This window comes from Molossus molossus, unplaced genomic scaffold, assembly GCF_014108415.1.
Source record: "Molossus molossus isolate mMolMol1 unplaced genomic scaffold, mMolMol1.p scaffold_m16_p_6, whole genome shotgun sequence".
NCBI lineage: Eukaryota > Metazoa > Chordata > Mammalia > Chiroptera > Molossidae > Molossus > Molossus molossus.
In genome coordinates, this window is record NW_023425399.1 from 105362624 (window position 1) to 105378619 (window position 15996).

The 15996-nt window shown below is 43.4% G+C and overlaps 1 protein-coding gene across 1 annotated transcript in view; it reads right to left on the bottom strand.

Moving 5' to 3' along the window:
* ATP8B1 (ATPase phospholipid transporting 8B1) overlaps positions 1–15996 on the bottom strand; it is a 60901-nt gene that overhangs the window by 18050 nt on the left and 26855 nt on the right. Inside the window, exons 12-17 of the mRNA XM_036244200.1 lie at positions 14713–14921; positions 13322–13365; positions 12247–12403; positions 5080–5268; positions 2695–2807; positions 88–252 (exon numbers count right to left, since the gene is read on the bottom strand). Coding sequence (XP_036100093.1) covers positions 88–252; positions 2695–2807; positions 5080–5268; positions 12247–12403; positions 13322–13365; positions 14713–14921 — 877 coding nt within the window. The remainder of the gene's footprint in view (positions 1–87; positions 253–2694; positions 2808–5079; positions 5269–12246; positions 12404–13321; positions 13366–14712; positions 14922–15996) is intronic.

Sequence of the window (15996 nt, forward strand, 5' to 3'; positions counted from 1 at the left end):
CATGAGAGCAAAATGTAATACAACTTCATAAAATTTCCAATTTGGTTTAGCATATCAAGGGGAATGGTGGTGAAGGTGAAAACTCACAATCAAGCCTCTTTCAATCTCCTCGTACACTTTATCCAGGGCTTCCTCCCTGTTGGAGGACGCCACACTGGCTGCCACGAACTTTTTATTCCATTCTTCAAATTCTTTTTCTTCAATATCCTTGTAGCAAAGGCACAGGGTTCTGAGAGTCTCACTTGCAAAGACCTGTTTTAGTTAAAAGACAACCATCCACCCAAAGGATAATTAATTTTGTGTAATTGAAGATCAAATTTGAAATCTTACTTGAAAGAATATAGTAAGAGAATTTTAAAAGACATCATGAAAAAATGATGGATTCAGACAAATACACTTTCCAATACTTTGTTTTTCTTAGTGTCTTTGGGATCCTAAGACTATAGTTCTAGGTCCCAAATTAGTTAAAGGGAAACTTAAACCTTCCTTTTGTTTTTTTGTTTTTTATCCTCACCCGAGGATATTTTTCCATTTTTTGTACAGATAGAGTGGAGGGAGAGAGAGAGAGAGAAACATCGACGTGAAGGGACACATCGAGTGGCTGCCACCCGCACAACCAACCAGGGCCGGGGACAAACTGCAACCGAAGTACGTGCCCTTAGCGGGAACCGAACCCGGCTCTCTCCGGACCGCAGGCCGACGCTTTAACCACTGAGCCAAACTGGCCAGGGCTAAACCTTCCTTCTAAATCAAGTCATCAGAGTGAAGAAAACCTTTTTCCTTATTTTTTATTGATTTTAGAGAGAGAGAAAGGGAGAGAGAGAGAAACATCAATGAGAGAACATCGATTGGCCGCCTCCTGCATGCCCCCCACTGGAGATTTGGCCCCAAACCTGGGCATGTGCCCTGACCGGGAATCGAACCAGCAACCTCTTGTGCATGGGTCAATGCTCAACCACTGAGCCACACCAGCCAGGCAAAGCCTTTTTTTCCCTTAATGACTAAGAAAATAGCAAAGGAAGCTGTCTCGAGGGTGTTAATGATGTTGTAAACACAGACCTGACATCTTTGTAATCTGTTCCCACAAACGGTGTTACAAGCCCAATGAGCTCTCAAGTGAGCATGATTCTCTCAAACCAGTTCTGAAATACATGAGCCACTGTTAAAGCTGAGACAAAACATTTTACTGAAAAAGAGTGTCTGGAAAATGTAATCATAGAGAACAGCTTTAAGCTATTTTAAATAGTTTAAATGTGAACCAGTAAAAATGTTTCATTACAGCCCTGGCCGGTTTGGCTCAACGGTTGGAGCATCAGCCTGCGGACCAGAGAGTCCTGGGTTCGGTTCCTGCTAAGGAACCAAAAAAAAAAAAAAAATGTTTCATTACATTACACTCTCATCATCCTAGCCCAACTGAGTGTTTGTTCTCAAAGATTGTTTGGAAGGTTCTGCATTTGTTTAGTTAAATTGATTAAATTCGTATCCTCATGAGAAATAATTACCCACCATAACAGTTTTAATAGTGTATCTAATCTTAAAACATGACCCCAATTAATAAATAACATATTCATCAGGCTTCTTTCTGATGGACCTCTGGGTGACTTCAGAACTCAACTAGGCCCTTCAAGTAAAGGGAAGAAACTACCCTTTGTTAAGCACTTACTAAGTACTGGGAACTGTGTAAGATGCTTTCCTTTTTTTTTTTTTTTTGGTACGTGCTCCTAGCGGGAACTGAACCCGGGACTCTCTGGTCCACAGGCCGAGGCTCCAACTGTTGAGCCAAACTGGCCAGGGCACTTTCCTCTTTTTTTTTTTTTTTTAACAGAGAGAGACAGAGAGAGAGGAAGGGAGAGAGAGAAAAAAACAACAATTTGTTGTTCCACTTAGTTATGCATTAATTGGTTGATTCTTATATGTTCTCTGGGGATCGAACCTGCAATCTTGTGTATCTGGATGATGCTCTAAACAACTGAGCTACTCGGCCAGGGTTCCACTTCCTCTTTCACATGGGCAATTAACAATTCATCTGCACATCAATCACCTCCCCCAAGGACACAAGACAAGTAAAGGGGCAGAACCTGGACACCAGTTCTGAGGAATGTTCTCCATACTTCATTGCCATCATTATATAGAACCAGAACAACAGGAGGATTGGTAAGCAATCCCACAAGAGAAATTTCCAGAAGCAGTCTGAATAATCACAGTATCACTGGACTAAGTACACAGTCCTCCCAGCTAACAAGTTTGAAGGAATGAGGACCAAACAGATTCACTAATCAAGGTATCAGAACTCAATTATCCAACACATGGCTTTGTCATGCTCCATCATGTATGAATGCTTTCTTTCCTTCACTAGGAGTTCTTAGGGTCCACGCGGATATTAAGGCTACAGCTCAGCATGGTTATGTAGCTTGTTCGAAGCCACTGGAAAAGAGACTAGTCATTCCTCTGAGCCAGTCCTTCCGTTTCTGCCAACCTGGGTGCTGGGAAAGTCTCCCTGGTCATTTCCTAGGAAGTCAGCTCAGGGAAAACAGGAGCCCACCTGCCACAGTTCTACTTGGGTGCTCTTTCCGCTCAACTACACCAAGACCAGGGAAGGACCAGCAGTTAACATACAGCTTTCCCTCGAGCTTAAGGAACAGTAGCAGAAAGTAAGTGTGGAGCCTTTGGCATAAAGAGTGAAATGAGACTTACGTCCAGGGCGTCCTGGGTCTCCTGTTTTGTGGGATTCATTCGATGTAACCGTTCGTAAATCACAGTGTCGGCACCTTTACAGTAAAGCTTGATACTGCCTTCTGGGGTTCTTACTAGCAGCAAGGAAAGGAAAAGCAGAGAATAGAATTAGGTTTGGCTTTTTAATAGAAAACATTGACAAAGTTAATTTCATGCATCGCTGTGCTAATAATTCGCTATTACTTTAAAATCGTCAATGCACCTAGAAAAATGTTGCTCTCCACAAAGTGGGTAAGCCACTATCTGCATAGGAACATACTAGTGAGATAACTGTGAAGATTCCTTTGGTCACTCAGTTTGGCATATCCTTACTTATTCTTTCAGCAAATACTTACAGACTCCCTACGGTGCTTCATGCGCTATGCTAGTTTCTTCCACAGAAACTTCGTTGTCCACGCCAACCAACAGGACTCTTTCTTACCAATAAACTCTTATTGCCTTTAATACTTAGACAATACCATGACTCCTCATTACCATTTTAAAAAAATATTTTGATCTAATTTAACTGTAGGATGTGCCTCATAGTTAAGTAGATGTTAAGCTCTCCAAGGTAGATGCCAGGCAGGTTGATCAGCCCAGCTCAGTGCGAGGCACAGAGAAAGCAATCAGCAACATGGCCGAGTCACAGTCCAGCAGACACTTAAACCTGTATCTTTTATTGGTTGAAAATTCAATCTCATAATGGAGCAATCTTGTGGACACCACCTAACTGAGTGATCAAAAGCTAACATCACCAATAATTATGTGCCTTCTGATATGATATCATCTATATGTTCATCCTGACAACAATGCATAACCTGAATCTAATCATCAGGGAACATTGGATAAAGCCAAACTGGGGGACTTTCTCCAAATAACGAGCCTGTGCTTTTCAAAAATGTCAATGTATGAAAGGTCAAAATAAGGTTGAGCGACTGTTCTAGATTGAAGGAAACCAGAATAACAATCACCTAATCTAATGCGTCATCTTGGGTTGGATCCTGAATATAAAAGACAGAAAGGAAGGAAGGGAAGGAGAGAGGGAGGGTGGAAGAATATTTCTGCTAAAACTTGAAAACATTCCATAGATTAGATAATAATACGGTATTGCATTAAATTTTCTGATTCTGATCATTGTCTGTATATATGAGTAACTGTTCTTTTATTTATTTATTTATTTATTTATCCTCACCTGAGGACATTTTTTCCATTTTTTGTTCAAATAGAGTGGGAGGGAGAGCAAGGAAGAGAGAGAGAGAGAGAGAGAGAGAGAGAGAGAGAAACATCAATGTGAAGGGACACATCGAGTGGTTGCCATTCGCATGACCCAACCAGGGCCGGGGACAAACTGCAACTGAGGTACATGCCCTTAGTGGGAACCGAACCCGGATGTCTCTGGACTGCAGGTTGAAGCTCTAACCGCTGAGCCAAACTGGCCAGAGCTATTTATTTATGTTTTAATCCCCACCCAAGGATATTCATACATTTATCTTCAGACAGAGTTGGAGGGGTAAAGAGAGAGAGAGAAAAAAAACATCGATATGAGAGAGATGCATGACCCCAACTGGGGCCGGGGGCGAACCTGGGACTCTTTGGTCCACAGGCTGACGCTCTAACCGCTGAGCCAAACCAGCCAGGGAGAGTGACTGCTCTTGTTCTTAGGAAATACCTATGTAAGTGGTTAGGGGAAAAGGCATTAGATCTGCAATTTGCTCTCAAATGGTTCAGAAAACAAGAACCTCTATATAATGAAAAGGACAGGAACTATGTGGCCAATGCTAATAGTTGGTGAACATGGAGGAGCATACAGGAGTTCTTTAAACCATTCTTGCAATTTTCCTATAAGTTTAAAATTATTTAAAATGCGAACTTAAAAAAATGTCTCTATTAGGAAGCAACCCTCATCTCCATTTGATGGCCTATTGTAATGTGTCTGGACTGGAGGTAAGATTTCAGTTCATAAGCACATCCTTGCTTTTCTCAGACCTCCTCTGCTGCTGAATTTCCTTCTCCGATGCCAAGGTAGACCAGAGCAGTTCTGAGTGGCTCACACAGTGAAAGCTCACGCTGTGCACCTGCCACTCAGCACGGTGCATCTGCCACCCCAGATTCAGCAGCTGCCAGCTTGTATCGATGAAGAGTGTCAACATTTGCAAGATTCAGATCTACTGCAATTGTCTTTTGGGCAACAGACATCGGTAGAATAAAAAAAAAAAAAAAGCACTAGCTTCAGCAGGTCTGTGGAAATCTCCGAGGAGCCTAGTCGTTCATTCATTGGTTGCTTTCTCCTGCTGTCCTAAAGAAAATGTGTGACAGGCAGCATCTAAATGAGACAGAGTCACAGACATGTTCCCGAGAGAGACCTACCAATGATAGACATTCGCTTCCGGTCACTGTTGAAGTCTAATATGGCCAGAACCGTGTAGGTCCTCTCGGTGCCCATCTCACTGATGGTGATTGTGTTCTGGGTCCGGGAGAGGAAAACAAAGCCAAATTCCCTGGCAGCGCTGACCAGAGCGCCCTCATCAGGAGAGGCCGCCTGGTAGTTGAGCTGACCTAGCAAAGGAGAAAAGCAGACAAGCTGTAAGACCGAACGCAGAGCTCACCACCGAGTTCACCCCCGAGGTGCAGGTGAGGTGAGGGCATGCTACAGAGCTCAAAACTCCCCAAGACAGGAGTGTGCCGACATTAACACTTTTTAAACTCTAATGTTTTATTTCAAATTATAAACAGTAACATAAACTGGAAGTTAAAAAAACTGGCCAGAGCCCAGCCAGTGTGGCTCAGTGGATTGAGCATCTTCCCATGGACTGAGAGGTCCCAGTTCAATTCCTGGTCAGGGCACATGCCTGGGATGCAGGCTAAATCACCAGTAGGGGGCGTGCAGGAGACAGCAAATCGATGTTTCTCACATTGGTGTTTCTATAATTTTCACCTTCTCCCTTCCTCTCTCTCTAAAAAAATCAATAAAAACATATTTTTAAAAACTGGCCAACAATAGGAAAAATATTCCCATCATCCCACCTAAATTAGACAAAGAACAACACTGGCATTTTGTTACAATTCCTTCCGGTCCTTTGAAAAAGCCAATTTCTGAAATAGTTTGTATCATTCTGAATATAAACTTTCATCCTGAGTATTTTAATATTATATTTAGGTATGTTGCCACAGCTTTGAAAATTCATTCTAAACATTATTTTAATGGTAGTTAACATGTCACCATTTTCTTACTATAGGCACTTAGTTTACTTACAACATTTTTTTGTTCTCAATAATAACATTGTCATAAACTTTTGTATGTGTGCAGAGGCTTTTCTGACTTTATTTTCTAGGGATAGCTTCCTAGCAATAAAATACTAAGCTATAGAATACAGATAATTTTAAAGCCTATTGGTATATATGACTCATTTGTTTTCCAAAAGGGTTGTTCCCATTTATCACCCCTATAGAAGAGTGTACTTATTTCACTTTAGCTATATTCATACACACACACACACACACACACACACACACATCACAATTCACCAATCTTTTTAATGCATTTATGTTTTAAAAGTTACATAATGGAGCCTGATGGTGTGGTTCAGTTGGTTGGAGCATTGTCTCGTACACTGAAAGGTCGTGGGTTTGATTCCTGGTCAGGGCACATACCTGGATTGTGGATTCAACCCCCCCAGTTGGGGCATTTATGGAGGCCAGCTGATCCATGTTCTCTCTCACATCCATGTTTCTCTCTCTCCCCCTCATTCCCTCCCTTCTCTTCTCTCTAAAATCAGTAAGCAAACCCTCAGGTGAGGATTACCAAAAAAAAAAAGTTACAACACATTTCAATAATAGAAATTAGTCTCCCCACGTTGAGTGAAAGGAGCTACACAGACAAGTGCGTACTATTTGACTCTGTACAGACCACAGAACCGACCAGGCTAACCGGTGCTGGTCAAGGTCAGGACAGTAATTACCCTTGGAGGGGCGGGGCCTGGAAGGGAACACAAAAGGGACCTCTAGGGCATTGATGATGTTCTCTGATTAAAAATCTGAGTAGTCGTGACAAGAGTATTCAGTTCGTGAAAGTTCACTGAGGTATATATGCTTGTCTCTGTATACATGTTTTATTATAGTAAAAGGTTAAAAAAAGAAACCTAGTCTGCCTACCCAAGATTATAAAGGTTTCAGGGGTACAGTTTTATGGTACATCATCTGTATATTGTATGCGTGTTCACCACCCAAAGTCAAGTCTCCTTCCATCACCATTTGTCACCCCTATAACCTCTTCTACCTGCCCTCACTCCAATGTTCTGCTCTCGTCCTTCTGCCTCAGATGAATCTTACAGAAAAAGGCAGCCAGTCACTCACCATGGTTTGACCAGGGGGCAAGCCATGGGTGGACGGGCAGCTTTCCCCCCAGCAGCCCACGAGGATGCTCTGGGTGGAGCACCGCAGGTAGAGCTGAGTATCTGTTCCCTCTCTCCTCCCTTCACAATCCTGCACAGAGCTTCACTCTAATTAAGTCAGTGTTAGTCACTTCCCAATTAGTATTTAAAAATGATACTTTAGGTTCTCTCCCTCTCTGTGTGTCATGCAGCAGGAGTGACAGCTGCCACTTACTAAATCCAGCCATTCTACAAACACACACACTCCAGAGGGCAAAATATATGTGTGTGTGTGTGTGTGTGTGTGTGTGTGTGTATAAAATACATTTTCATTGATTTTTTTTTAGAGAGAGAGATAGAAACATCGATGTGAGAGAGAAACATAGATTGGCTGCCTCTTGCACACCCCCTACTGGGGATCGAGCCTGCAACCCGGGCATGTGCCCTGACCGGGAATTGAACTGGGACCTCTCAGTCCGTGGGACAACACTCAGTCCACTGAGCCACACCTGCCAGGTGAGGGGGCAGAATATTTAACCAGAGCTAGACAAGCTAAACAAGCAGTAGTGGGGACAAAGCACCACCCCACCCCCACCAAGCTTAGCTGGCACAAGGATACATATATTGCATCATATGGATGGCAAACTTATTTCCAATAGAAGAAACTAAATGATAAAGGTGGTAAAGTTCCCAAGAGTAAGAATCATATCTAGAGCAAACACTGATATTTTTTCATGAAAGGAAACCTTTCCATTTTGCTCCAGTGATGGAACCACAGAACTACAGACAGAGAGACAGGAGGAACTGCACAGACCTGGCGCAAACCAACTCCAGCCTGATGTTTCAAGGAAGCAACCTGGACTAAAAAGGATCCTCTGAAACCACATATAAAACCATTGACTACGCACTCAGAGGCAACCAGAAAGAACTTCTGTAAAAGATGAATTTGTGGATCACGAAACTGATGGAAATAAAAAAGATGCTCACGCTACAAATTCCACTTTTCAGTATACCGATTTCATAGCTTCCTCTGGTTGGTAACAGCAAGCCCCATCTAGTCACCACCCTTGAAACAAGTCACCTTCAGACGACTCTCCCCTCAATCATCCACCTCTCTTCAAACCACTTGCCAAAGGTCCCCCACATCCATGGCTTTTTTATCCTTCCCAAAGACCTCACCCCAATCCAGGCCCTCAACTTCAGCATCAACTTCCTGTGTCTCTCCATCCAACCTCCTAAAGCACAGCTGTCTAATCCTGGTGCACCCCAACTTAAAGACTTTCAGGTAAAGAGAAAGCCTCCAATTCTTTCACACTCTGCGTTCACGTGGCCTCTGAGGGAGGCAGGAGTGTACCATGGCCCGAGGCTCCACACCCCTGGTATGCACACAACTTCTTCCAGTTATTCAAGCAAGCACTAATGTAGGTACTGCTGGGAAGGGATTCGGCAGGTGTAATAGAGATAAAATCAGTTGATCTTAAGATAGGAAGATTAGCTGGGTATTTCCAATCTAATGAGGTCAATTATGAAAAGTGACAAGGCTCCTGGCTGGTGTGGCTCAGTTGGTTGGGCATTGTCCCATACACCAAGAGGTTTTGGGTTAAATTCCTGGTCAGGGCACATACCCAGGTTGGGGAGCATGTGGGAGGCAACCAACTGATGTTCTCTCTCTCTCTCTAAGAGCATTAAAAATTAAAGTGGCAGGGCTCTTCCTAGGGAGAGAGATTTGAAGCATAAAGGGGTTTGATGGAAGGGAGATTCCCCACTGCTGGCTTTGAAGATGGGGGGGAGAGTGGGGTCTAGGAGCAGAGAGTAGCCCTAACTGACAGACAGAAAGGAAATGAAGACCTCAGTCCTACAACCACAGGAACTGAATTCTGCCACAAGCTCAGCTCTTTTAACCTCCCATACTTGGAAATCCAACTTGACTCCATTCTCAGTGACTAGAACAGTTACCTGTCACATACAGCTTGGAAGAGGACATTGAGCTCCAGATGAGAACATGGCCTGACCTTGATTTTAACGACATCCTGAGCAGAGAACCCAGTTCTGCCATGCCCAGATTTCTGACCTAAAGAACTGTGAGCCAATGAATTGAGTTGTGGCAATTCATTACAAAGCAACAGAAAACCAATGAGGCCGCTCCACACTTTGCCCCCATTGTGCCCCACATGTATTCAACCCTAGGGCCACGCACTGTCTGCTGAACTAGTCAGATGTGGCAACATACATGTAAGGCTTTCCTCCTCCCTCTTGTTGATGTTATACATGATAAAAGGCTAGCCAATCTCTATTATTCTTATAAAAGAAAGTGGGAGCAGAAGACCAAAGGTGCTTTGGTGAAATTCAAAGAGGACTCAACTAGAAAAATGAGTTTCAACCTGGTACCCAAGCTCAGTTCCCTGTACTTTCTGAGTCTGAATTTTTTTAACTATAACATTTGGAGGAGTGCTTCCCAAGACCCCTTCCAAGGGAAACTTTCAAGGTACTTTATGAATCAATGCCAAACTAATTACTCTTTTAACCGTCTGCACTTGGAAATCCAACTTTCTCCGTTCTCAGTGGCTAGAGCATTTGCCTATCACTGTACTGTGTGAGGGAGGGTTCCTCTGAATGTAAAACTCTTTGCCGGAGCAGACAGTGGGCCAAAGAGCTGCACAATGGTAGGTGGGAGGAGACATTGAACTTCGGCCTTCTTCTTGCAACACAGAGGAAGCTTATGGCTCAGACAGAGACCCCGGTCTGTACTCTGTGTTGAGACAGGAACACAAACTGGGAAGGCCCATCTCCAGCACACAGTCCAGGACTCTTCCCATAATATCCCAGGGTGGAGAGAAGAAAAGTGAGATTAATAGATTAATAATAATAGAGAAGAAAATAGAGATTAATAGATAAATGCAGTTGCCTAAGTTGGCTGGTTTGCTCTGAAAATGACACCACACCACCACACATTAAAAAACAAACAAACAAACAGTAGACTCATTTTACTGAGTCAAAAACCGAAGAGAACCAAGATGCTTACAAATATCATAGTTGATCCTTACTATATGAGTGAAATGTGCTTGGCTTGTCAAACAGACTTTGACCTGGGCTTCTGTCATTCATGACCGGATGTCATCCGTTTTATCTACCCCACTTTGCCCACTAATCGCTCCTTCCATGGATCTACCCCAATTTGAATTCTGTTATCTCTCTTTATTGCCCTATTACATTCATCCTTGGAGAATGGGTTCCCTTGAAACTTGCTCAAAGATATCACATACAGTCTCTGCCCATTTAGTTTTAATGCACATTCCTTCTTTGGAGTTTCAATACCTGCCAAATAGGGAAGCTCAGGGTCAGGAAACAGAAAGGGACTTTCCTATGCTGCATTGAGGAAAAGTGGAGGATGGACAGACAGACTACACTTGGTAACAGACGTGCCCAGATTTTTCCTTTTGCTCCTTCTGTAATGTACATGTCTGTCTATATAATTTGTCACATGTTCACATGTGAGAAAATGACTAGCTTTCACAGACACTGGACAAACTTGTTGTAACAAAGCAGGTACAAGTTGCATTTAAGAATTCTGCAGCCTGGCCAGTGTGGCTCAGTGGTTCAGTGTTGACCCACCAAGAGGCTGCCGGTTCGATTCTCAGTCAGGGCACATGCCCACGTTGTGGGCCAAATCCCCAGTAGGAGGCAGCCAATCTATGTTCTCTCTCATCGATGTTTCTATCTCTGCCTCTCCCTTCCTCTCTTTCTAGAATCAATAAAGGAAAAAAAGGAAAAAAAATTAACTCTGCAAAGGATTTATATTTTATGTTTAATGTTACAGGGATCTTTCTGAACTTTCAGCTTTATATTTGCCTTGCTTTTTTCTGGCAGTGAAAATCTTGGGTCCTGATGAATACTAATACTAGTATGACTATCAGCAATAAGATTTCTGTGCAGTAATTTTAGTTCTTAGAAGAGATCCCATTAAAGATGTATAGATGGAGTATTATAGTCAACGTTCACTTAGAATAATTATTTCCTTTGTATGGATCCTACCAATATGAAATAAAAACAGACCTGTTCATTATTGGAGTTAAAAAGAAAAAGAAAAAGGAAATACCAACAAGGGTTAATAAAGTGTCTTCAGACTTATAGAGGTATTTTTACTGCTTTACAACTATATTTGCAACAATTTTGTGTGTAAATACCTTTAAGTATATTTTTGAATTCTTAATGCAGACAAAAAAAGCTGTTGCTTCTTCAATTTAGTGCATAGAAAAATTGGCATCGGATTAAATGAAATATTTGGGAGAGCATAGGATACATTTTTCTTTTGTTACTATAATAGTAACATATACTCATCACAGAAAAATAAAAGACTACAGAAAATAAAAGTAAACTAAAAAAAAGAATTCTGCAAAGGAGCCTACGAGTCAGCTTTGCTTGTTCCCGGGCAAATGCACATTAATTACGCTCCTTCTGATGAAAAACAGGCACCTTAAGGAGGCCTCCGCTTCAGCCGGTATTATGTTTCAAACCCCAGACATATCTGAATCTAGAAAAGGAAAGTTTATCTTTGAAGTTATCTTGTAGAAAAGGTTTTCCAAGTTTAAAGTCCACTTACAATCCAGGTAAGGTCTGACTCTTCCTTCTCAATAAACCATGTAACTAAGAATACATTTGGGAGGATTTTTTTTCTTTATTGATTTTAGAGAGAGAGGGAGAGAGAGATGGAAACATCAATGAGAAAGAACATTGTTCGGCCACCTCCTGTATGTCCCCCACTGGGGATTGGGCCCACAACCTGGGCATGTGCCCTGACCAGGAATCGAACCAGCGACCTCTTGGTGCATGGGTCGACACTCAACCAGTGAGCCACACTGGCAGGCCAGTTGGGAGGATTTTGATCCTTCTATTATAACTCAAGAATCAACCATTTCTTTCAGTGGTAAGGCTGCATTTACAAAGTGATACACACATCTGGAGCTACAGCTGTGGAGAAGATGCAAATTCCCAGAGCCCAGGACCTTGTTTCACGCAGCAGGTGCTCACAAGCACCTTGCTTGGCTGTAAGGAAGACAAACTTGTCATGCATACCACTGTATATGCACTGGGGTCCCAAAAGCATGAGTGACTTATAAATGAAAAAATTGGTCTTTAATATCTGAGGTGCAAGAAAAACACCCACCATCTATTCTATCCACCATGACGGTGTGGCAGACTGCAAGCAGGAAGAAGAACTGTCGAACTTCCGGCTCCTTCCCCAACTGGATTTGCTCAATGAGGTAATGGTCATAGAATGCAAGCTTCCCATCAGCATATGGATTCCAGCTAAAATCTACTTGCTAAAAGAAGCAGTGGAAAAGGGAAAGAAAATGTGATTAAAAAAAAAACAGTTCGGGCTTAGCAAATGATAGAACTTTTCTTTGAAGCCAAGTATTTATACAAAAATCACTGCAGGATTTTAACACATTTTTAAGTGTCAAGAGGCTCACACCTGTCTTAAAACTAAAAGATACCTTCTTGGGGGTTGGAGTTATATCCCCAAAAGACATGTTGAAGTCCAAAGCTCTGCTAGCTGGGAATGACCTTATTTCGATATAAGGTCTTTGTGGATGCAATCAAGTTAAAATGAGGCTGTAGTGGGTTGTGGTGGGCCCCAATCCACAGGAGGGGAATTTGGACACACACAGCGCGCACACCATGTGATGACAGGGGCAGACATGTGAGTGTTCCACCGGTAGTAAGCCCAGGAACACCCAGGACTGCAGACAACCACCGGAAGCTGGGAGAGGCCAGGCAGGGCGCTTCCCTAGGGCCCTCAGAGGGAATGTGGCCCTGCTGACACCTTGACTTCAGGCTTGTGGTCTGCAGAGCTGTGAGCGAATACATTTCTGTTGCTTTAAGCTACCCACTTCGTGGCTATTTGTTACAGCAGCCACAGGAAACTAATACACACCCCCAACAATTCCTTAAGTTAAAGGACTCACCTCGCCCTGGCCGATTTGGCTCAGCAGTTAGAGCGTCGGCCGGCAGACCAATGAGTTTTAGGTTCGATTCCAGTCAAGGGCACGAACCTCGGTTGAGGTTTGGTCCCCGGCCCTGGTCGGGGTTCTGCGGGAGGCAACTAGTCGATGTGCCTCTCTCACATCCATGCCTGTCTGTCTGTCTGTCTCTCTCCCTCCTTCCTTCCCTCCCACGCTATCTGAAAATATATGAAAAAATATCCTCGGGTGAGGATTTAAAAAAAAAAAAGGACTCACCTCTATTTTGCTATGATTGTGCTGAGCAGCGTCCCGATGGTCTCCTGAAAACCAAACAGGGAAAACCAACTGAGTCTCCACCTGTGTTCAGATGTCCCACCTCTTGCTTTGTGTCTATGTTGGTGGTGGGTCTATGGGTCTTGTAGCCTATTTCTGGATAGCCCTTGAGTCAAAAATGGTTTTTATTTATATTTTTCAAGAATCGTAAGAAACGAAATGTAACACAGAAAAATATTTGATATAGTCTGCCTATCGCCTGCAAAAGTTAAGCTATTTCCTATCTGGCTCTTTATAGAAAAAGTTTGATGACTTAGTCTCGAGGTTCAGATGGGTACCTCTGTCCTTCCACAGTGCGATGTCCTCTGGGCCAGATCATGTCTTTTGAGGTTCTTTCCTTCCCTAGCTCAGAAGGCACTGTTACCGCGCACATGAGAATCACTTCCTGAGCCCCCCGTGTCCCACCTGCCCTGTGGACACTTGTTACCAGAAAACACATTCACAGAGCAAAGGTTTCTACAACTGGAAAGCATACGGTGTTCTTAAAGCTTTAAAAAAATTGTATTAAACAAAAGTTAGAGTACTCTCATTGAATACAGTATTAGCCTTAATGTTTTTATAAATATACAGCACATTTCAAAATATTAGGATGGAAATCTTAAAGATAATTGTGGTGCAATATACATCATGCGATTTACCACAGTAACCACTGTTAAGTGTACAGTTCCATGGTATGAAGTGGCCATCACAGCTCTGCATCTGGTGAGACTGAAACCCGGTACTCATTACATGACAACTCCCTCCCCCGCACCCTGGCGACCGCCATTCAACTTTCTGTCTCCAGAGAGTTGACTGCTCTAGATAAGCTACCTCATAGAAGTGAAATCATCCAGTGTTTGTTCTTTTGTAACCGGCTCATTTCACATGGCATAATGTCCTCAAGGTTCATCCATATGGTAGCGTGTGTCAGACTTTCCTTCCTTTTAAAAACTAAATAATATTCTCTTGTGTATATATAGCATTCTTTCTTTATCTTTCCATCCACTGACTGACACTTGGGTTACTTCCACACTTGAGCTATTGTGACTAATGCTGCTATGAACACCAGTGTGCAAATATATCTTTGAATCAATCCCTGCTTTTGATTCCTTTGGGTATATATCAAGAAGTGGAATTGCGGGATCACACAGTAGTTTGGAGTTTAATTTTTGAGGAAGTTGTACCTACTTCTGACTGCTGACCTCTCCCATCATGTGTTCCCATGGCCACCAGTGACACTGCTTCAGAACTCAGCCCAGGGTGACCAAAGGCTCTGCACCGGGAGGGCATTAGCAACTCTGGGCAGGCAGGCTCTGGTCAGGCATGCCCGGGGCTGAGAAACGGCTTCCACTCACCATATATTTGCCCGTTGATGCAGCACTTTTTAAAGGTCATGATATTTTGCGTGAGTGTCCCCGTCTTATCGGAGAAAATGTAATGGATCTGCCCAAGCTGCTCGTTCAGCGTGGTGGTCCTCGCCTTTGCAGGCGTGTCCTTCTCAAAATAGTACATCTGCAGGTCCCAGTTGATGAAGTAACTCTGTCCCAGCCGGATCACTTCCACGCTGGGAAGACAAAAGACTACTTTCAGTGGCATTCTGACATACCCGTGGCAGGTGGTGGGTTTTATCCTCACTTGTGCATACAGGAGGGAGCTGCTTATCTACAAAGGCATGAGCCAGGCAGTGGCCCTGTGCCCAGCTTCTGTGCTCTCCTGACCAAACACACCTTTCTCCCGGTTTAGGGTCAAAGCACCCTTCTCATCCCCAGTCACTCCTGAGCACTTCCAGCCACAGCCACGGTGCCCCTTGTGCAAACACAGCCCAGTGGGATGGGCGACATGGTGGCTTGCAGGGGGCACCACACATGTGGCTCTTCTTACTCTTTCCTCTCCTTCCCCACTGCACCTGGGCACAGCCCAAAGGGCCACGTTCACCTTCACCCAATCGCAGGGCAGGTCCGCTAGGTCACAAACCCTTGTGTCCTCTCCAGTAGGGAAAGGGCTTTTGGCAAATAAATCATGATTCTATACTGTGAAAAAGCATAGTTTTTCCCTAAATTCTTAAAGGGTTATAGAATGTCCAAAATAAGATATTCTAGCCCTGGCCAGTTTGGCTCAGCGGTTAGAGCGCCCGCCTGCGGTCCGGAGATATTCTAAGAGGATCATCTCAATGCTAAAACTCTAAGTGATTCAATGTATCTCCGTTATAAGGAAACTGTTTCCATATCTAACAAGTGTTAAGTAGGCCAAGATGACTTATAACAAGTTCAACAGATGGAAGAATAATTCCCTCCTTCCCTCCTCCTGTCAGTGTTTCCTGAGTGCCTGCTATGAGCCAGACACCATTCTAGGTACAGGGGACACGTCAGTAAATAAAACAGACAAGTCCCTGCTTTCAAGGAAGTTACCATCTAATGGAACCAGATAAATCATTAAACCAGTGAACATATATCATATAGGGTTATAGAAAGTCCAGGTGTTGAAATTTCTCGGCAGAAAATCAAAGCAGGATAAGGGAGGCGGAGACCAACTGGAAACAACAGTGACGGTTAAGACAGAGCGGGCGGAAAGCAAGGTGAGGGAAATGCAGGAGCAATGGTGCAGCTCAGGAGTGAAGGATGTTCCAAAGGGCAGGCATG